Source organism: Molothrus aeneus, chromosome 2 (genome assembly GCF_037042795.1).
Source record: "Molothrus aeneus isolate 106 chromosome 2, BPBGC_Maene_1.0, whole genome shotgun sequence".
NCBI classification, from domain to species: Eukaryota; Metazoa; Chordata; class Aves; order Passeriformes; family Icteridae; genus Molothrus; species Molothrus aeneus.
Window position 1 is genome coordinate 107,978,560 of NC_089647.1, and position 23,363 is coordinate 108,001,922.

The following is a 23,363-nucleotide window of genomic DNA, read 5'->3' on the forward strand; positions in this document are numbered from 1 at the left end:
TGGAAATTTATATTATATGAAATATCAAATTTATTGACCTGACTTTACTAACTGTCTTCAAATATAATGTATCTTCATTGCCCAATCCCATCTTCAATCTATTGTTCGAATAATTTGCTCTTTTCTCTTGCCTTTTATCTGAGAGTTGCACAAATGGTAATCTTTCTGCTGACAAGAAAGTATTATTGTCTTGCTTTAAAGAGAACAGAAACTTGAATGATTAAGATGGAAAATTTCTTCCACATGTAGCAAAGGCTTTGAAATGGGTATTAATATAAACCAATACCTGGAACACGAAGCATGGTTTATAAGCAGTAATCTTCTGGAAACTGAATGCAGTGTTCTGTGGAGGTACTAAGACTAGGATGCAAAATATTCAGGAGAAGCAAGACCATGTGCAGTGCTGTGTCCAGTTAAGTAAGACAAGGAATTACTGGAGAGGGTCCAGCAGAGGCCACAAAAGTGATTGGGGGTCTGGAGCATCTCTAATGAGGAGAGACAGTGGGAGCTGGGCCTGTTCAGTCTGTAGAAGAGACAACTGAGAGGGCACCTCATCAATGTATACAAGTATAAGGGCAAATGCCAAACTCCTCCCAGTGTTGCCCAGTGACAGGAAGTTCCACCTCAATATAGAGAAAAACTTTTCTGTGAGGATGACCGAGCACTGGAACAGACTGCCCAGAGAAGCTGTGGAGTCTCCATCTCTGGAGATATTCAAAACCTGCCTGGAGGTGATCCTTTGCAACCTCCTCTGGCTGAACCTGCTTCACCAAGGGCGTTGGATTAGATGGTCTCCACCCCAATCATTCTGTGATTCTGTGATAAATGCCACTCTCTGACTTTGTCACCAAAAACTGAAGGAAATTACATAACCTCTCAGAACATGGGTCTGTAATGGAAGAAATAGGTTCAAAAAGGGACAGCTACATGAAGTAAATATTAAGTAGCTGCATTTAGCAAACAAAGCTATCCTGTAACTGGAAGAACTACTGCAATTAACTAGGAACATTTCAGAATTCAATCCATAAGGACATACAGGACTGAGGATTATAATAAAAAGGAGAGAGAAAATTACTGCAGCTAGTGTTGAATGTGTCTTTTCTACACAATGTAATGTAGCTATTGTTGATGTGTGAATCTTTGATGATAAATTATGAAAGCAGAGATATTTTTTTCTTGTTGTTAATTTCCTGCACAAGGTAATATGCAATCTGCAGCAGCCAAAAGTCACTATAGTTAAACCTAACCCACTTCTGTGGCAATGACCCAAACATAATACATCTATAATACTCCCAGACAATTAATATAGTTTGCATCCATTTTGTTTCTAAGCCCCCATTCAAATACCAATTCATTAAATAATTAGTAATAGCACTTGTCAAGGTTTACCATAGTGTATAAAGATGTGTTATTGTGCATGACAGAAAAGACAGACAAGAAAAAACTTAATGTTTTATACTTTTAATTTAATGGAATCCTACATAGCAATATTTAGGGAAGCTGAGTAAATAAGTTTGATCTCCTTTAGAAAAAAACCCCTTTTAGGAACATTTGGTCTGGCTGTACTGCTACATTTGAGGTTGAAAGCTGGTCAGTTTCTGAAAACTGAACCTATAATGACTATGTATCATTCCTCTATTTTCCTCATAGGGTCTTTTGTATCTTCTTAGCTTTATTTTATTACAATATTCCTCTCCCTGACTCTTAAACCATTTTGCAGGAATAGAATCATAAAATTGTGGAATAGTTTGCTTTGGAAGGGACTGACCAACTTTGGTATCTTCCTGGATTACCTTCTTCATATCTAGAAAAGGCACACCCTTTCACTATTTCTTTCCTTTTCCTTTTTTTTTTTTTTGTTTTTTTGTGGTAAAGGTTCTGAATTCATATCCTAAGAGGCTGTGATGGAGGCACTCAATGCCACTCATTCAGATGCAGAGTTTACATGCATCTGCCCTCCCCTTTTCTCATCTCCCCATCATGAAAAAGTCACATATTTCATAGAATCACCTTAATAATACCCAAAGAATTGCTCATGGGGCCTGTACTATTAACTAGTCAATAAGAGATATTTTTCTGAACCCTGACCACCTAGAACTCTAGCAAATCTCAATGAACATACAAAAGCTGAACAAATCTACACCATTGTTATTCCTAGAAAGGACACAAATGTTAGGCAGCAAGATGGAAGCGCTTCTGTGATGGAGGAGGAAAAAGTGGAGTACATGACAATGAGAGGGTTAAGAGAAATCACTCTCAAGGTAACTGAATTTACAGAATAAAACGATTCTAGGTATTTGCTTGAAGCTTCTTTGCAGCTATATTGATAAAATTATTATTCATATTCCTTGCAAGTTGCTTATAATATTAGATATTCTTGTATTCTTCCGTTAATAGTTTATCTACTACCCTAAATATTTACCTAGTTATTCTGTTGATTATTAGATACTTATGAATCTTCTACCCAGCTGCTTTGTTTACAAGTTCTCCTTCTAATATCTCCTGAATTATTTACAACCTACACTGCAGTCCTGCTCAAAACCATTCCAGGAAAGAAAAAAACATCTGTACTTCAGCTTGAGTTGCTTTTCAAGTTTAATTGTTTTCTTCCTCAGGGTATAAAATCTCTAAATTATGTATTTAAAATATCTAAAAGATTGTATATTCTGAACCCACAGTACAAGACATAATTCAATTTGTTTTAAAAAGGAGACTCTCTTCTATCTTTTTTGTGAAAACACAGAAACCTTACTTACAAGTTGTGTTGGGTCAGTCTCAACTGCAAAATGGCAGGGATCGCTGTTCACCACTTCCAGCACCAGAGTTTCATTAGTAGGATTAGTAAGAGGTAGGTGTGTAAGAGTCCATCTGGAAAAAATCATATACACAATGATGATTTATTACAAAGCTCCTTGCATTATATGTCATTATGCATAAGGGTTTTTTTTTTTATTTCCTATTTAAGTTCTGGATTTTTTTATTTTAAACATAATAAATAAGTTTTTATTGCATTGGCCTTTCCCCACTAGTGTGGAAACCTATTTAGCAATTTAAATTATTATTAAGAATCATTATTAATAACAATAAATCCTGAATTCATTCAATATTTCATTTTGTTCATTTGTTGTGTTATTTATTACAGCATAATCATAGAATCATTATGTTCCATATGTAGATTATATTTTCTAATGAGAATAGTGACCCTCTCAGAACAGAGTATTCTGATTGCTTAAATCAGCTGGCCCTCAATTTTACAGACCTTACTTCTATATTTTCCAGTTAAAGAATATTCATGAGATAATTTCAATGGGGAGAAAAATTTTTAAATAATTCATAACACTCCCAAAATTTCCTCTATTCTGGTCAAACTACTACAAAATTTTTTGTTTTTAGCAAAATTATATGGCCATAAATCACATTCTTGTTGTAATACCAAGGGACACAGAGAAGAGGTTCAAGGTGAATAAGTGAAAACAGTAAATAAGAAAAGTTTGAAAAATGAGATACATATATTGGTTTTGCTGTAATTTATCTCCTAATGGATATTCCCTCTAGTCAAAGCTGTGGCAGGTCAACTGCCAGATTGCTGCACATATTTATCATCTGGAAAAAATTAGTCCATTAATCATAGCTAAATCAGTAAGGAAAAAGAAAATATAAAAAGCCACATTCAGTAGATATTTCAGTCCAGCTTTGTGACTGTAACTTCAGACCCTAAAATCTGTTCACAGGTGGATTCCTTCCAACCCATGCAGTGGCATAAATCCCCAGCAGTGAGCACCAGACTTGATTCTGACTAACACTGTCAGAGCACTGTATCATTGAGTCTCAAAACCTGAGAGTAAAGAAATATTAGGAAACTTTCACACAGGAACTTCAGACTCACTTGATAATTCTAATTTTTCACATTTACCCTCTCTGCTTTTTTTTTTTTTTTTGGCCTGGTCTCCTTCATATGTAATATCTTGTCAAAGGGAAAACTAAGTTGGAATATCTGAAATTTCAGCAAGGAATTACTGGACTGTTAGAAGTTCTTCAGGTCATCAAAATCCTCCCACCACACACAGGTTGACTATCAGGGTTATGCTGGAAAAATTGTTGCATGTGGCAGTAAATTCCAGATCACTGTGAACATCATTCAACTGACTCATCTTCAATGACTCCACTGTGGAGCCTATAACAGGATGGATAAGGAAAGATGAAAAACATCAGGGAAAAGGTTTCCCTCCTTAGAGACATATGCTAAGGGATGTGTTAAATCTACCTTGACACAAACAAAAAGCAAATCTGACTGTGATAGCCCCAGAATTTTAGGGAATATGAAGAAGGACTAAAGGATAAATTACTTTTTTTTTTCTTTTAAGAATTAGTTAGAAATTTATTCTAAGTTATCAGTGGGATCTTGGCCCTAATCCAATTCTAGGTAATGTTTCAAGGAGACAATACCGAATTTTTTCAGATCAATAGAAAAAGAATATAGTGAGGACACAATGAAAAACATTATTCTTATATTCATATGCTAATGCTTCTTCTGCATTCAGGAAAAGGGGGTAGAATGAAAGTTAATCTGTTAAAAAACTACAAATCTTCAACAACCAGAAATGCTTCAAACATTTGATGATGTTTACAGTTCGCATCTCTGGATACATAGCAAAGTACATCCATTCAAAAAACTCCCAAACTGATATCTTTCTTAGGCAATGCACAGCTGTCTACCTGCACTGACTTTATATATTCAACATACATTAATGCTGCCAATTTACTTCGACTATCTCACTTTTCACGAGGCAGAGAAATTCCCAGTAACCTAAGTGGCATCACTGACTGCCATTGTCCAACACTTTGCACTTCAACAAGAGTGCTGATGACATTATGCTGGCACTGCTGGACACCACCAAAAAGAGCCTGGCACCATCCTCTTGGCACCCACTTTGTGCTATTTATTTGTATTCATGGGATGTCCTCCCAGCCTTCCCCTCTCCAGACTAAAGAGGAACAGCTCTCACAGTCCCTCCTCATAAGAGAGATGCTCCAGACCCCTCCTCATTCCTGTGGCCTCTGCTGGACCTTCTCCAGTAGCTCCTTGACTTTCTTGTACCATGGAGCCCAGAACTGTCCAGAAGTGTCCAGTGTTCCCCCACATATTTACAAATGCACAGGAACTACAGCATGCATGTACTTGTAAAGGGAAAAGAAATCTTATTTGAAAAAAATAAAGCATGGGCTATGAGGAGTTTTAGATAAAAGTTTTAACAGGAAGAGTTGTATTTAATGGAGCTAATTTTTTCCCACATCCATTTTACTTGCAGTAGGAAAAGATGACTTGCCATTTTCCACTAGACCATTTGTGCATGTAGTTTTCAGGCAGTGCATGTCAGTGAAAATTATGAGTGCCAGAAAGTCTGAATAAAAAGGTTTTAAGTAATTCCTAATTCCTAATAGCAAGAGCCTTTAGTAGTAGAGAAAAGAAATAGTAGAGAAAGAAATAGTAGAGAAAAATTATGGTTTTTACTCCAGTCAGCCCAGAATTTTAAAGTAAAAGCCAGGAAATAGCACAACTTTTTTTCTTTAGAACATAAGAAAGGCATTGTCAGTTATCTTCAGTCTGTGCATCATATTTGAACAGCAGAATATATTCACTCACAAAAATTTAATCAGGTAAAATTTTGTGTTGTGCTCTCTAACAACATTTCTGCTCAGTCTGTAATGTATATTAACTACAGATTTAGTCAAAGATGGAATGAAGTGGAATTTAGCATGCAGAAGAGCAGTGTGTCCACAGAAACTGTTAGGAAGTGGAGGTAATATGTGGAAAAGCACTGCTGAAGTTTTGACATTCTTCAAAGTCTAATCCTCAAAGTTTCAGTTTATGTCTTGAAAGTCAGAACTGAACTGAACATTATGCTGTCAAAATGCACATTGAAGTTTTGTTGAAGGATGGTAATAATTGGGTTAATTTCTCTAAGGTATCCATTTTCTTAACACTTGCAGTGCTTCAACCATGTCTACCCCCAGGGCCTGCAGGACAGAAGCTGCATTATTTTGCCATTTCTTGGGCAGTTAAAAGACACTGCTAACTGGTATACAAGCATTTGCAAAGCAGGATAGTCAGTAAATTCCTAGTTCAGAGAGAAGGAAATAAACAGAAAATAAAGCAAACCTACAGAGCTCTGTACAATGGATCTGGGTACTTACATTCTGCAGTATTGTCAGGGTGATTTCTACAAAAATGATTCAGAGGAAGTTTACATAGAGGCTAAAATTTCGTTTCAATTATTTTTCTGTAAGGAATATTTCCCCTACTTGCAAATATATCTAAAAAAATATTCTACAATCCACTACAGCAGACATAGGGGACTATTCTGAGTTTAAACTCTTCATATGTTTTCCATGATACCTAAAAGCAGAGACCCATTCCAGTACTGTGAACTACTCACTTTCCAAGCTCACATCCTATATCAGGCAATGCAGCTGGTGATGGCTTCTCTACATTGAACTTCAGGGCATACCAAAATTCTCCAACCACATCTGACCGGAACATGACACTAAAAACAGATGCAGAAGTTTAACATGACAGCTGGTTTTTTCAGATCTTTTAAAAAACCCAAACAGATTAAAATTCAGGAGAAACCTAATGATTTCAGTTCAGTGATTTCTTTAATTAGATCATATTTTTCTTCTAACACTTCTCGCTGGTATCTGAATTCGGCTACCAAGTGTAATACAATTTAGAATTACTGATGCAACAAAATCTCTTCTTCATCTTTCTTAAATTCTACCAATAAAATTCATTTGTTGCTTGTAGCTTTTTGTTTGTTAGCTTGCTTTTATCAAAAATACAATCCAAACATATTCCAGCTTATAAGAGTAAGCTTTAATTTTATTTCAATATCACAGTATTTTGTTTTTAGTCATTTTGAAGGGCAAAGTAACAGAAATACTATACACTAATTTTAAAAAGTAAATTTTTTTCAAATCTAGTGATAAAGTGAGAAATAGATATAGACACATCCCTATGAGCATGGCAAAGATATACAATTCAAGGAATATTCACTATATTGCTTTGATATACAATCAAGGATTGTCATGACTGAAAATTGTGTCCTGCTGGGTGAGATATGTACAGAAATATATTTCAGTTACAGACACTCTAATACAGTCCTTTCCTATTGCAGAATTTCTTTTCAATGTCTTGAGGATTTTTGAGTAGCTGAGTCATAATAACATTAAACCAAAGCACTGGAAGCATATAAAAACTTAGAAGAAATGCACTGTACAAACCCATGACCCTCTAAGGATGAGTTCTTTTTCTAAATTATAGATAACTATGTCTATTCCATGACTTTATGGTTCCAGACCATCCCCTGTGCCAACAGAGCTTTTAAAGTGAGCATAAAACAGCTCTAGGAAAGAATCAACCATTCGAAAAGGTACACCTGCCACAATCCCTTTTTCCAACAGTTCTTCCCAGCTGCTAACATAGCAAAGGAAACAGACCATGGACTCAGAAAAAGAAGTTAATTGTGTGGATGTAATGTGCAAGTACCTCTGTCCAGCTGTAACTGCAGTCTGTGGGAGCTACTGCAATTTAAAAGAGCTATTACACACTTCTGGAACAAAACTGCAAAACCATTTGGAGACTGTCCACGTGTGCTTTATTTCACCTCTGCATATATCCCCTAAGCCCCAGCCCACCAAAGCTGAGCCCAAAATTTTGTCCTGTTAAAACAAACATTTCTCTTATTATTTGGAAATTCTGCACTTGAAAAATATTGAAAAATATTTTCATACCAGAAATATTATCTGGTATGAAAAACAAAAGATGAGCTCTATTCTCATCTTCAGTTTAAGATAGCATAATTTCTACAAAATAAAGATACTTACTAGAGTTATAAAAGTACTCATTTTTATAAAACACTATTATTTGAATCTGTATCACTCAATGATACCGGACATTATTCTGGTCTTTGGAAAAATCAATACAAGCAAATTGAATGAATCTCTGTATGGATTTTGACTTTGAAAATATTCTTTCAAAACTGGTCAGATGTCTCTCCCCTCCTCTTAAATGACCACCCCATCCTCCATCCCATCTCCATATTTTTGCCAGTCAGTTGAGATAACTGAAAAACAGGGAATTGTTTTTCAACCAGCCTTTAGACTTAATAATGCTTTGGTAACCAAATTCCAGGAAAGTAAGCTTTGCAATTCTACCCTGTTCAATTACTTGCTGAACTGTTTTAGTTGAAACTAAGACCAAGAGGTCATCTGTCTTTTTATTGCTAATTAAGATATCTGCAGGTTTTCACTGGGATTTCCAATGTAATGAAAAAATTGTAATTTAAAACCTCTCCATATTCATTTAGTGGATCATGGTTAAGTAATAGAAGATCATGAAGGTAAATGGATTTAAGTGGAGAGTTAAAGGGTTCTCCACATGCTTTAGTTTGTTTTTACAATTTCATTTCTTCTCAGAAGAAAATTAAATTGTGCTATTCCCTTTACAGAACTTAAAAATTTTAAAAAATCAACTATTCAGAAGTTTTCAAGGGGGGCTTCTAACATTAAGTAAGTTTCTAAAACATTGTTCACTAAATTGTAGTGAACTAGAGTAGCAAGGAGTTATTCTACTGCCTGTCAATAATGCTTTTCCCCCAAGAGGAAAGCTACTGCTAGGGACACAATACATTTAAAGCTGGAAATTTTCTTAATTCCATTTAATAACTTTTGTGAGAGTTTTTAGGGCAATATTTTCATCAAGGGACTTAGGTTTCAATGAAAGTAGTCAATTTATTTTTAAAACAGCCACAATTACAAGTATCAAAACTCTACAACATACCTTCCAGCAAAAGCGCCAACAGCAGCTGCAGAAAACCGTAGGTGATATGAAAATGTTTGTTTGGGCTTGAGAATGAAAGAGTTTTCTCCAAATAGGGATGGATGGTCCAGCAGCACACTCATCTTGAGAACTTTATTGGTAGGATTAGTGATGGGAATATTAATTCCAACAGTATCCTAGAAAATATTAAAAAAAATCCAAAATCACAAAATTAATTATGAGCAATTACACTTAAAAGATATTTCTCAAAAAATGCAAGGTGCTTACTCATTGTCTACACTTATGCAAACTCAGGCTGCACCTTTGTGTCATGTGTGAACTAACCCATAAAAAGTCAAGTTGCAGCAAGAAACATCTCAGACAACCTTCAAATTGTAAACTCTTTAATTCCCTAAATACAGAAAGTTCAAATCTTCCTGGCTGGTCTGCATCTAACAGCTCACTTCACCTTCCAAGATATGACCAAGGCTTGCCAAAACACACTTTTCAAGACCATCTGCTGTAATCCCAAGCAGGTAAAATCTCCAAGCTGTCTCCCAACAGCCAAGCACAGACAATTGGAAATGTCCACTTTGCAACCTGGCAAATGATTGGGCTGAATTCTGCTGGATCTGGTCCCTTAATTTATAAGTTACATCATAATACCTGACATTAAAACAACACCACCACAATAAATGTTCTCTCTCTTATTCCTTTAGGCCATTTCCCTCACCAGTAATCTCTGTATCTTTGTTTACTGAGGAAGGACCATCTTTCCTTGACCACCTGGAAAACATTGATACAGTTAAAAGTGCATAAAAAACCAGTTATTGTAATAAAACAGAGCCAAAATATGGTCTCACTAGATAAATCTGCATATTTTACACGTGCAGCACCTTTAGGATGAGCAGGAATTGGGCAGAGACAGCTCACTCTGCACAGCTGCTACATTTCAGAAGAGTTCCTTTTGCTATAAGTTAGAAATGGTGTAAATTCATCCTGTGTGCCCTGTGTGCATCAATATCAATACAATTCCTGAAATAAAGCACTTTGAATAGACCAGAAAGAATTTACTTATGAAGGCAGCACACTGTGATAATCCAGGAGGCACATCTGCAGTTTAAAAAATATATGTTCTATTTATATATATTTATCCATAAAAATACACGAAATCCAAAAATAAGAATATGTATTTATTTCTCTCTACCTATATTTGTGTTTACTCTTATTTGTTCTCTTTTCTTTGCTCTAACCAAGCAGTTTATTTCAAAATCCATGTCGGTTTGGCTTTTTTTAACGTACAGTGATTTGTTTCTCACAGCAAAATTATTCCACATAGTTGTTTTTTTTTAAGTAAATAATTCAAATTGCAATATGAAAGAAAAAAATATAAAATGCCTATTAAAATTAATAACACACTAAAAAATGAATATGAAATACTTTTATGACCCCACACAGAGCTGCCTCCCACTGATTTCAGCCTGCCTATGATTTGGTAAATTTCTATACATTTCCATTTATAGACAATGGCTACAGGAATATACATAAAACACATTTAATGTTCTACAGATGGCAAGATTACACCAACAATTTAAATCATTTAAGTGCCTTGCATCAGTAAAATGGGATTTAAATTTGCCATAAAATATTTTAAAGCTCAGATTAATAGTTTTTACTGGTGTAAACAAGTTTCTAAATCTATCTACCATTTTATTGGCAAAGGCTTCATAACAATTTTATAGTAAACATCTACATGCTGTGTTGAAAAAATACTTTTACAGTAAAAAGGAAATATGGGATAGCTGATTTGGAAAAAAGCAGCAACTATGAAAGAAATCTTTTTAATCTTGTACACAAAGGAAATTTTATATTGCCAGTATTATCATAAAACAATTTTCTCTTGCCAGTATAAAATGAATGCTTAAGATTATTTATTTCCCAGGAATTTCCCAGGAAATTTGCCTGGAATTGCCATACACATTTCAATGATCTTCTAATTCATAGATGGTAATAAGAGCAGATGTATATTTATCAGCAAAAAAAAAAAAAATATATATATATATATATAACTTTTTTACGTTTCTAGGCCTTATTGGATTGTTATGGAGGCATAGAATTAGGATAAATAACAAAATGCCCATGCAATTGCTAAGAGTATTATTTTTCTTATTTTTCTTGAAAGTGCCATTTTATCAGACCAAATGTAGAAGAGGAACATCACAGGCAATTTCCAAACACATTTATAGCCATTAATTTAGTTCCACATTTCAGTGCTGAGTATTTTATGAACATTTTGATAGAGGAGAAATGTAAAAGTTGAGAAAAGAAGGAAATTAATCTCTTTCCTCAAACATTTCTTATATCAATGCTGCCAGTCACCAAAATAGAGCCACTTTTGTGCAATATGTCATGCTATTATTCCTTTAGAACTGTCAATTACCCAGTTCTTGTACAGTTCAAGTTATTTAAAATAATCTCACCAGAGTTAAAATTAAATAAATGTAATGTAATGTTTGAATGTAATGTAATGTTTGAAATGTAAATATGAACTAACATTTATTCTCTATGGAAATCAAAAAAACAATGGACTTCTAACACTCGATCCTACATTAATAGCCTAAGTCTATATATAGGTTTGATACTTTGTAAACCAGACTCTTGTTTCAAAAGATTAAAAAAAAAATTGATGCTCACCATCATCAATCGATCATTTGTGACATTATACTTGTTTGTTGAAATATTTTCCTGACATATTTTTTTCCAAAACTTTCTCATCATTCCATTCTCTAGCTCTTCTTTGAGCAACTGGATCTAATTTATTTAAGTCCATAATATGCAATTTTATTTTTATTAATGTATACACTGCACTGAACAATCAATTAATCCTCTTCTAAGTTCAACAAGGTAAATTGCAGGAAGATGGACACATTCTACAGTTACTGTACATAACAATTCTCTGTGTTCCATCTTCAGTAATAATCCTGTTTCTCACCATCAGCAGGTGTCAATAAAAACCCTGCCTGGTCAAAGTGTCTAAGAGACTGACTACAATTCTTATTCTTTAGAAAAATTATTTTAAATTAAAATCCAATTTCATTAAGGAGATGGCATTCATTTGACACTGTTTGAAGCTTTTTCAATCCATAGACCTTAAGGTGAAAGCATTTGGATTTGCTCCCGAGTTTGCCAGGCTGTGGCTACAGAAGCAAACTTTCAAGTTGAGTAAGCAGCAAGAAAGTTATTTTTATAGGCCTAGTGAGATAATGCAGCAGAAAATCTTCCCTTTGCAGGTCCTTGTCCAAATCATGGTTCTTCTAGATGGAGAAGTAACAAGTGCCTTCTGTCTCTGTGCTGCACCTGACAAGCAGGAATGTTGCTCACACAAGGACTGAACTTGGAATGGTGGCAATATTGTTGAAAAAACAGATCTTGGCTTCTCTCTTCCATAGGCTCAAAATGAGCAGAGTTTTCAACATCCCCATCAGTGTCTGCATGTCAGTAGCAGGAGTTAGAGTCTCCTGCTGTATTCTCATTATTAATGCATTTCTGTTTCTTGGAACAAAAGAGGATCCCGTCAGTTGAACAGCAGCAGTTGAGAACAGGGCCATGTTCAACAGAGCTCAGCCCAGTTTGGTCAAACTACTTCTAGAAATCAGTTCTGGCTCTTGAAGTGCTTGATGCAAAGTGTCCCCAGGTCACACCTCACCACCCTTTTCCCCACACAGCCCAGCCCAGACACGCATGTCCATGCTCAGCTGGGCCTTTTTGGCACTCATCATTCACACATGGAACTCCCCTGTCCTGAGGGGCTGACTCCTTCAGGCTCCTATTCACTCCAAAGTTAATGGAGGTCTTTGTGGAGTGAACCATCTCCCTCACTGTACAAGCTCCTTAAGCTCCTTTTCTTTTTTTTTTGCCTTTTTTTTTTCTCTCTGAGATGTAAATGAATTTCCAAGATAATCCTCTCCTTTCTGTGTAGGGTTATGAGGCTAGAGAACCACAGCATTGCTGTTCTCTTGATATTGTTTTTTCTCATTTTAGTTGGCATATTTTGCCTTATAAAATATCAGCTCTCAAAAAGGCACCAACTGTTCATCAGCAGTGAAGTCTATCAGACCAGCAGATTGAACTGCTTGAAATTTAGGACTAAACACCTTAAGCAAATTATATGTTTGTAAAACCTGCTTAGCAAGGAATCCATTCTTATTGCAGTACAGGAAATTAACTAGAAGGGAAAAATTTGCACAGAACATTTAATATCAGAAGCTAAAAGGGCAGTGAGTTTCAGGTTTAAATTTACATATAAATTTACATAGGAAAATCACACCGAATTGAATTTCTTTTAGCTGAAATATGCATTAGTGCCTAAGTAATAATGCCCTGAAACAGAATACAGCAACAATTAGTTCATAAGTTATTACAATAATTCTAAGTTCCCTGACTAAAAATTACAACACTGTTAACCTCTTAATGGAGCCTACATATTGTACCAAGCAAACAAACTGGGAAAACAATGTTTTGCAAGAGGCGATTACAAAAATTATTTTTCTGAAATGGAAGGAAAGGAATAGACTGAAAAAGCATTACATTTAATGACTGAATTAATCTATGATGTCCTCAACTCCACCATAAGATGCCACAACCCACACCAAACTGATATTGCAATAATTTATACACATAAAGGAAAACTAATGAATTAAATAATATGCACATATTTGGACTTACACGTAAAGATAGATAGAAAAAGCTGAGTTTTCAAAACTCATCAAAGATGAGTTGAATGCTAAGCAAAGTGCTATTTTAAGATAATTATAAGTATACCTGACAAGGGGATACAGACTGAGTCAAAGTAAAATTAACATCCCAAATTCCCACAACTGAGAAAGTAATAACTATGCTCACATCTTAATGAATACTTTTTTGAATTTGAAATCAAGGGCACCTCTGCATCCATGGAGACCAAAGCTCAATAACTCTCCATACTCCTGAGAGCCAAATCCTGAGGAAGATTTCCTTCTCAGGTTCAGCAGTGTTAGAAGAAATTACCAATTACAGCTATTTTTTCCCAATGTCTATACTGAAGATTGGCACTTCCAGTGATCAGCTCAGTTGCCTTACTCACCTCATACAATAAGCTGGCTCATCAAAGCACAGTTGGGTTTGACAGCCCTACTAAAAATTGTAGAAGTCAATCTTTTCCATTACCAGAATCAATGGAGAAGGAGATCACAGAATTATAGAACTGTTTGGGTTGGAAGAGACCTTAAAGATCATCTCATTCCATGGGCAGGGACACCTTCCACTAGAGCAGGTTGCTCAGAGTTCCATCCATCCTGGCCTTGAACACTTCCAGGGATGGGGCATCCACAACTTCTCCAGGGAACCTGTGCCAGGGCCTCACCACCCCCACAGTAAGAAACTTCACCTAATATCCAATCTAAATCTACTTTCTGAAACTTCCCCTAATATCCAATCTAAATCTACTCTCTGTCAGTTTGAGTCCATTCTCCCTTGTCCTATCACTGCATGCTCTTGTAGAAAGTTTCTCTCTGTCTTTCCTAGAGGCTCCCTTCAAGAACTGGAAGGCCACAATTAGGTCACCCTGCAGCCTTCTCTTCTCCAGGCTGAACAATCCCAATTCTCTCACCTTTTCCTCATAGGAGAGATGCTCCCTTTAATCATTCTGGTGACCTCTTTTTCCCAGAGGTCCCTGTCCTTCCTTTGCTGGGGACCCCCGAGCTGGACTCAGCCCTGCAGGTGGGGTCTCACCAGAGCAGAACAGAGCAGAGGAACAGAATCCCCTCCCTCACCTGCTGCCCACGCTGCTGCTGATGCAGCCAAGAACACATTTGGCATTCTGAAATTGACTGAGTTTGACTGCAGAAAGATGGGCTGCTTCTGATATCTGACACTGAATTAATGTAACAAAGGACCAAATTAATCTTCAGAGGATTTTACAGGAAAATCATTTACACCTACTTTGTCATCAACATGTGACTCAGCAAGTGACAGATTTCAATACAGCTCCTATTCATCATTTTTATGGGTCACTTTGCTGTGCAGATGCATGCACACAATATATGAGGTGCCAATGACAGAAAACACTTTGAATCAAATCAATAGATGTATTTACACTCCTTGGGTGATAGGACTATTTTGTGTGATGTAAATCCAGGCTGCAGCTCTCAAAAACAGACATTTCTCTTTTTTTTCAGATAATCCTTTCTCCTTCAGAGACTGTCATATCCACAACAGCAGAACAAAATAATTAAGGTCAGTATCACTCAATAAAAATCACTAAAAAGTGCAACATTTCCAAGTGAGAAATGTACTGTTCTTAGAGAATGAAGTCAAGAGAGATATGAGTGACTACTGCATTTTCAAAGTCAGTTATGTCTCATGGAGTTATAATATTCAAACTCTTTTGCAAACATGTCATCACACTGAAATACCTGCCCAAAATCAGCCTCAAAATAGTGAAAATCAGCATCTGTGACTCTTTCCTTCAGAGAAGTTAAGGAGATGCAAAATTTAGGATACTTTCAATTTCCAAATAGCTTCTTATATATCAGGTAGGCAGTTTGCAAAACCTGTCTTTTTCAATCATTTCAGTCATTTCACTCAGATCTAGACTAAATCTTACTCTCAGAGATCTTTCAATGTAATTTAGGTTAAATGTTTAAGTAAATCTGTGTCCCTTATTTACCACAGAACTGCACTATTATCCCTGGACTCTTCTGTTTACAGCACTTCAAGGTTTAGTTCCTGAACTAATTGTATCTGCCCATATAATGCTACAACATCTAGCTGTAATTATTTTCTGCTGGTCTCACTGATTTGTTTTCAAGGGTTACATAAAGTCACAATAATGCCATAAATTCACAAATCCAATAGACTAGAACATACTTTGGAAGGCTTGGTGAGTGCTGATGATTTCTGCATATTTATAAAGAAGTCAGTAACTGAAACCACAGAATTGCTTCCAGGAATTTACTCTAATTTAATTAGTCTATTAGTTTAATACTGGATTAATATTTAGATCCAACTGTCCTGGATTGAAAATTTGATGTGATGAGGTTAGAAATCTCTGCCATGCAACTACAAACACAACAAAGTTTGTATCAGTGAAATGCTGAATATCAGCTCACTCAGAACTGACCAGAAAAAGGCAATGACCAGCATTGCCCATGTTCCAGTGCTTCAAAGACCTACAGAAATACTTGGTAAAAGTAAACTTACAACCACCTATCAGAATGCAAAGCTAGAAGAGCAGCAGAACTATTACACTATTTCCACCAACTTTAAAGACTCCTGCAAAATGTGGAAGAAAATATTCTACTATGTGCCTCTACTCATAGCTCATGCTGTCATGAGCTAACTAAAAGTACTTCTTCACTTTAAAAGTAGTAACTAACTCCAATAATATCTAATTTTACTGAATTTTTATGACCATACTAATGAGGTAATTTACATCTCAGCTACACCACCTACCATCAAGTTAATCAATCAGTGGAGGTAAATGCTAATTAATTTGACTGTCTTAGATCTTGCACCTACTGTGACTCTCTCATTCTGTAGGTCTAAAGATAGATTTTTAAGGAAGCATTTCTTCACAATTTAAAAGACTGATACCATAATTATCACTTGGACAAAACATGTAGAGGTAGAGATAATTTAAAAGAAAGCTGAAATAGTCAGGGTTTCTGCTGAGAAAAACTTTTTCTCTTGAATTTTCTAGAAGTAAAATTCCTCTGGTAAAAATCTCTCTCCTAGATTCCAGCCACTTGGTTTTTTTAAATCCAACTTTTATTTTTGGCAGATGTCTGCAGTCTCAGGAGCCAGAAAGTGTTATAATAGGAAGAGAATTTCTTAAATGCTCATATTAAAAAAAAAAAATTATATATAAATCAAAAGGAACAATCTCTATAAGAGTTATCTCATTTTTTGTTCCTTACTATGACTCGTAAGATCAGATAAACTTTGAAAACAGCCTCATTGCTAGTTGTTGCTCCAAGAAAAGTTAACTTTTAAACCTTGAGATTTGCTCATAGATTACTGTCTCACATGAAAAAATAAATGCATTATAAATATAGACTTCAATGCTAGAGGTATCTGCAGTCTGTCCCACACATTCCCTTAGCAGTTGCTCTACAAAAGTAATGCAAACTCAGTATATCACAAGCAAAGTTTATTAATAATAGTAACATCTATATATATATTCTTATTGATGGTATCTGTTACTAGAACCTCTGAAAAAGCAAAAATTAGAGCAGTCTGAAGCAAGGCCTACACTTGAATTTCCCTGGGTCTGGGCAGTCTATTTCTGCTGTCAACCAGAAAGAAGCCTCTTCCTCTCTAGAGGGAAGATGTTTATTAGATAATTGTGAATCCATGAATCATGGAGTGAGAGCATAAAGCCCTCTAAATACAGATTTGTGCACACTTCTTTCTGCTCAGTTTTGACCACCTGGCAGATCAGTTTGTGAGAGAAAGAATTGCTACTACAATCTCCTGAAATATACTCTTTTTTTGGCATATCCACATATTTGGACATGAGCCATTATTTCATCCTTTAACTTTTTTACAGTAAAAGCTATCTCCTGAGGTTGCAGCTTCAAAACATGGATAAGTGTCAATGAAGTGCTTTTCAATTGTTATATTCTTCCTAAAATCACATTCTGCTGTGTAGGGCTCACACAGAACAGATGTGCTGCATTCATTTTTCTAGACTGCCAAAACCAAGAAGATTTGAAGGTTGGAACCAGTAATGGGAATACCCTGCCTCTGCTGAGATCTGCATGTAAAAGCAACACTGTGCCAGTGACTTTTTAAGAGCACCATGAAGGGCTCAGAAGCAATCTGTGAGTGGTCTGGGAGCCTTCACAAACAGCAACAGCAGCACAAGTTTCAACTCACAAGAACAAATCTTGTGAAAGTGTGGGTGGGCAACATGTTTAACGGAGACATTACCAACTTTGGGGTACTCGTGTGGTTCTGAAGGACTTGAGAGAGAGAAAAAAAAAACAGATTTGGCAAAGACAAAACTATTGTCTCCACACTTATGAGGAAACCAAACTCAATCCCTTGCAGGCTTTGGTTTTATTAAAGCAGAAACTAATAATTGTCTGTTTGAAACAGACCTTCCCCTCTGGCTTATCTCCCGCTGTACAGATCCTGCTTGGAGCTCACTTATTAGATATTTCCTCTCCAGACAGAAAATACTACTTTTCAAGTACATGGATGGATTAAAAAGTCTCTTGACATAGTGAACCAGCGATGTGCACTTAGAATTTTCTCCATGAAATAGACAACTGCTAATGAGTAAGTGCTTAAAGCAATAACAGCCTTTTAGACACTTTACATCAAAATTTAAGAATAACCTTCTGTCTTGATCTCTACATTCAAGCTGAATAAATCCATTAGAATATTTGCAAGGCAAAGAAACTACTGCAGTTCATTTTTCTAAACAATTTGAGATAATGGACCTAAATTTATCAACCCAAGTTACGCCTCTGTAATACTGTTACAATTTAGGAAATAAAAGTAAAGAGCAAAGTAAAATACACTAACAAAAGTCTTAATTGAAAATTTACAATATTTAAATGGTTGAAGATACTAATAATTATCAATTTATAAAATTTATAAAATTAAAATTATAAATATGGTTGTTTTCTCTGCATTTAGAACTAAAAATATGTGCCAATGTACAAATGAATCATAATAACTGAAACTGTTATTTAATTAATGAATAATGAACATTAAAAAAAATTTCCTTTGACTCAAAACTTCCTGCTTTCACAGATGATTCCTTTGAACAGTTAAAATTCTTTATAAATTATCCTTTCTAAATCCCAGAGAAATATATAAAACATTACTAAGTAAATATTCACTACCTCCTTCCATGTAAAATGAGTAGTGTTAATTTTTACTCCCCATTTCTCTCAAACAGCTGGAATTTTTTCAGTAGAAATATTTGCTGCAGGGAATCAATTTTATGGCCTTCAGGTTAGTTAGTTTTATACAAATAGGTCTGCAGATTCAGCTGAGGTAGTCTCTATGATCACTGAGACTTTAGCTTTTCTTTAGTCCTCTAAGATTTCAGTTTGAATGATTTTCATCTCCCTTTGCACCAGGAATTCAAATCAAGCAAAAAATTCATTTTTACAAGGCTGGAGAAACAGTAACAGACACTGGGCCCTCCATCCTAATTTAATTATCATTGGCTGTTTCAGAAGCTGTGCATGCTGTCCATAGAAATCCTCAGAAAAGAACAACTAGCTGCTTTAACCCATGTTCTAGAGATGCAGAAAAATTTTATTTGATAAAATTCTATTTGATTTGAATAAAAGAAATATTTTACATATTTTCTATTATAAAATTTTATTTGAATTTCACTTCAGAATTTTTAAATAGTATTCTGACCATGGGAACACAGCAATACTATTTTAGAGAAGCAGGGATATTTGTATATTTTTTGGGAGCAGTAGTACCCCTGCCAAAACACTCTTAAACATAGAGCTTTCTGTTATACAGATGGAGAACCTTCATAGGAATTGAACAAATAATAAAGATCCCTTCCTCCTCTTCCTTCATCTTACACAAGGAAAATGGAGATTTCTCACAAGTCACATTAATCACTGGGGGGGAAACAGTGCAGTGGCACCAGTTTTCTTGGCAGCTCTGAAAAATGGCAGGACAGGTTTAAAGGGTAGACTTCTGCAGAAAAAAATCACAGAAGGTCACTTTTCAGAGCCTCTAAACAAAATTTACACTTAACTACATCTTTTGGACAAATTCTCACTGTTCTCTTTCATGTTCCTCTCACTTCTATTTATTCAAAAATACAAAGTAAACAACAACAACAAACAAGCCATCAAAAAGTTAACCCAAACAGAAATATTAAAAGAAAACCCCACACCCAGGTCTTAGAGTATACATGCAACCATGTTTTGTCTTGAGCCATAAACCTAGTATAAGTTCCTAGCCTTGACAGAACGACAGGGAACAGAGTTCAAACATTATATTTTCCTTTCAATAATGTTACTTTACTACCTAGTTCAATCTGCACTCCAGGCCATCAGTGAGCAAATTTTTCTTAAAAAAAAACTTTTTTCCATGGACTTGCTGTGTGTAATGGTTGAGAAAAAAACCCTCTTGTTTTGATTGCTAAGCCCCAGGGGAGCAACAGCAGTTGTGGACTAAGGGAATTGGCAGTTTCCTTATTCAGGGCCATTCTCTTCCTTCACATAACAGTTATTTTTCATAGATATGACCACTTGTCCAGATGAAACATCCCCTCTAATTATTTGGTTTAGATCTAACCCCACATTTCGTTCCATGGCAGTTAGTGACAGCTCAGATGTCATTTGTGATCTACATTAGCTCCCTGCTCTTATATCAGAGAACTGATTATTCATCTGCAGGGACAAGAGGAGGGGGTTGGCAGCTGCTAAATATTTATCAAAAAAACCCACTTACATTTTTATACTTCTAATAATTATCCTTTGTTTTTTTTGTTTTGTTTTGTTTTTTTTATGAGCTATACAAATATTCTCTGGTCTGAATTATTTGCCTAATTGCTTTTAGTTAGAGTGATTACTAATTACTACCTTCTCAAATTTGTTTTCCCTCCCACCAGCCATGTTGCCATGGTTCTTTTTATACTACCAACTGTCATTAAATCATATGATAGAAATTAAAAAATCTTAAGGAATGATTCATAACTTCAGGTTACTCAATTTCTGAGAACATGATCCAAGGTTCAGCCGTATATGACAATATTTAGACTACAGTTTTGCTTAGGATTTATGAAAAATTAATGTACCAAAGCTATGAAATGTGTTACTGTCTTCAAGTGCCAAGTTACATAACTACAAAACATTCTTAATTATATGCTTTTTACTTTTAAATAAATAATGAAAAACGTAATAAGGGAGACACTGACACATAATTTAGATTCTATGTTGGTTTTGCTCCAACACCAGTGACACTTGTAACAACATCTCTGCGTTATACCTGTGAATTGACATAATGCAGTTACCACCAAATACAAACTTCTGCTAGAATAACCATGCTGCAGTGTTTTTTGACAGGATGGGTTACCAAGATTTGGGAGCTGTGATCTGTCCATATCAGCTGGCAGTGAGACACAGAAGGAGGAGACAGAGCAGAGCAGGGTGAGGGCTCAGCCTCCACACCGTGTAATGCCATCAGTGTTTTGCTTGTCAGTGGCTGTTACACTCCCATGAAGTTAAACATCCATCAGTGGTTGAAGAACATCAGGTGAGCATGTGGAAGATTTTCTCCAGTTAAATTACACCCAAAACAAGTGGATTTCATCCACTCCAGGACTGCTGTGTGATACAGATGGAGTGCTAAGTGGGAGCAATCAGGAGAGACAGCCTAAAAACACACTATTTCTGTGTACTGAGAATTTAACACCAATCCATATTTTTTGCGAGTTCCCTTTAAGTAACTAAACAGAAAAAAGGAAAGATGCTGGAAAGAGGCACGGCCTGGGGAAAATTAACACATATTTTCTGAGATTTATTACTGTTGTGCCTTTCTGTAAAACAACTATAGGTTTAAAACAGAATGCCATCTCCCACTGATGAGTTTTACTTCTGCAGTCCCCAAAGCATGATTCCCAGGCTCTAAAGATCTGCCAAGGCTTTTGTGGGGAACTATTCCTTGAGCCAATAAATCCTATAAGAAGAAACACACCACAGAGTTAGCAAGGGTGATGATTCTGATCTACAACTTACAAATCCATTAGAAGGCAAAATTATTTCTGTATGAGAAGAGTTTGAGGAGTATCACAGAATTGTTTGGGTTGGACAAAACATTAAAGAGCATCTCATTCCCACCCCCTGCCATGGGCAAGGACACCTTCCACCAGGCCAGGTTTCTCAAAACCCCATCCAGCCTGGCCTTGGACACTTCCAGAGATGGGGCAGCCACAGCTTCTCTGGGCAACCTGTGCCAGGGCCTCACCACCTTCACAGGAAAGGATCTTTTCCTTACATCTGATCTAAACCTACTGCCTCTCAGTCTGCAGTCATTACCCCTTGGCTGACCACTACATGCCCTTGTCATCAGTCCCTCTCCAGCTCTCTTGTATCTCCCTTTAGGTACTGGAAAGCTGCTTGAGCCCCAGCTCTCTCTGTCCTAACAGGGGAGGTGCTCCAGCCCATGGATGATCTTCATGGTCTTCTGTGGCCTCTTTCCAACAGGTTCATATCCTTCCTATTTTGGGGACCCCAGAGCTGGACCCAGCACTGCAGGTGGGGCCTCACCAGAGCAGAGGAGCTGAACCCCTCCTTCACCTACTGCCCACACTGCTCTTGATGCAGCCCAGGACAGGCTTGGCTTTGTGGGCTGCAAATGCTCAAATGCTCACAGCTGGGTCTGATGCATCAAGACCCCCGAGTCTTCTCCTCAGAGCTGCTCTCAATCCATGGTCTGCCCAACCTGTATTTGTGCTTGGGAGTGCCCTGAGCCCAGTGCAGGACCTTGCTTTTGGCCTTTTGAACTTGATGAGGTTTTGGCAGACAATTCTTAGAATTCATCACGAATTGGAAAAGCTGTTAGCTACTAATGAACAGTCTGATCTAGCTTGTGCTATCTAGATGTCACTAACAGAGTAAAACCCACAGAACAACTCAAGTGTACTTCAGAATTTTTTAAAAGTAAAATATACATTTGAAAATACACTTCTGCATCCTATACCACCTGCACTCTTACAAGTTTCTTCCTTTGCTTTTGTGATTTATTAGACTGCCACAGGCTGGTCTAGACCAGACAAAATTAAATAAAAATATGCTAATACTTTCATAAGAGAAAAATTAATAAATTCCTGAGCAGACTGTGATCACAGAGCATACTTTCTCCCTTTTTCCCTGAACTACTTTTCAGCTGATCTCTTTTAATAGAGTTGATGATCTTTGTCAGGGTGAAATCTGCATTGGTGGAAAGAAAGCCAAAGCTGAGAAGTTTCCAACATCATTCTCCCTTACATCATGAAGTTCAAAACAGAATGATTTTCTAAGATGATAGAATAGAAATGACAGCTCACAAATCTGAAATTTCTTTATTGGAATTGATTCCAGGACAGTGCTATGGAAACATTTCTACTTGTAGCAAAACTAATGGAGTATTTCATGTCTGTGGGGAAATGTTCTCTACAGGCCAGCAGTTCCAATTGCCCAAACTGGTTATTCAGGTAGACTGAAAGACAGAGGACACCAAAAAAAGACAAATATTCTTAGAATTTAGATTGATTTCTTTCATTTTAACAGCTGGCAAAAAAAAAAAAAGAGGTTGAATCTGGGCAGTGACTGTTGAAGTTGCAAAGTTGGAGGTGTTTATTATAAGCAGCACTAGGACTGACAGAGTTATTTCAATATTATCAACACTTGATAATATCCCTCCTCTGAAATACAGGTTTATCCTTGTCAGACTTGTAAGGGTTCCCCTGTTTACTAAGCTTTAGCAATCCTTCACAGCTGGAAGGCATCCTTACAATGTTTCCAGGCTTCACTAATTA

At 36.2% G+C, this 23,363-nt stretch overlaps 1 protein-coding gene across 1 annotated transcript in view; it reads right to left on the reverse strand.

The window, feature by feature from the left end:
* Positions 1 to 23,363, reverse strand: part of CFAP47 (cilia and flagella associated protein 47) — a 261,050-nt gene that overhangs the window by 74,385 nt on the left and 163,302 nt on the right. Inside the window, exons 52-54 of the mRNA XM_066545467.1 lie at positions 8,840 to 9,015; positions 6,438 to 6,545; positions 2,757 to 2,868 (exon numbers count right to left, since the gene is read on the reverse strand). Coding sequence (XP_066401564.1) covers positions 2,757 to 2,868; positions 6,438 to 6,545; positions 8,840 to 9,015 — 396 coding nt within the window. The remainder of the gene's footprint in view (positions 1 to 2,756; positions 2,869 to 6,437; positions 6,546 to 8,839; positions 9,016 to 23,363) is intronic.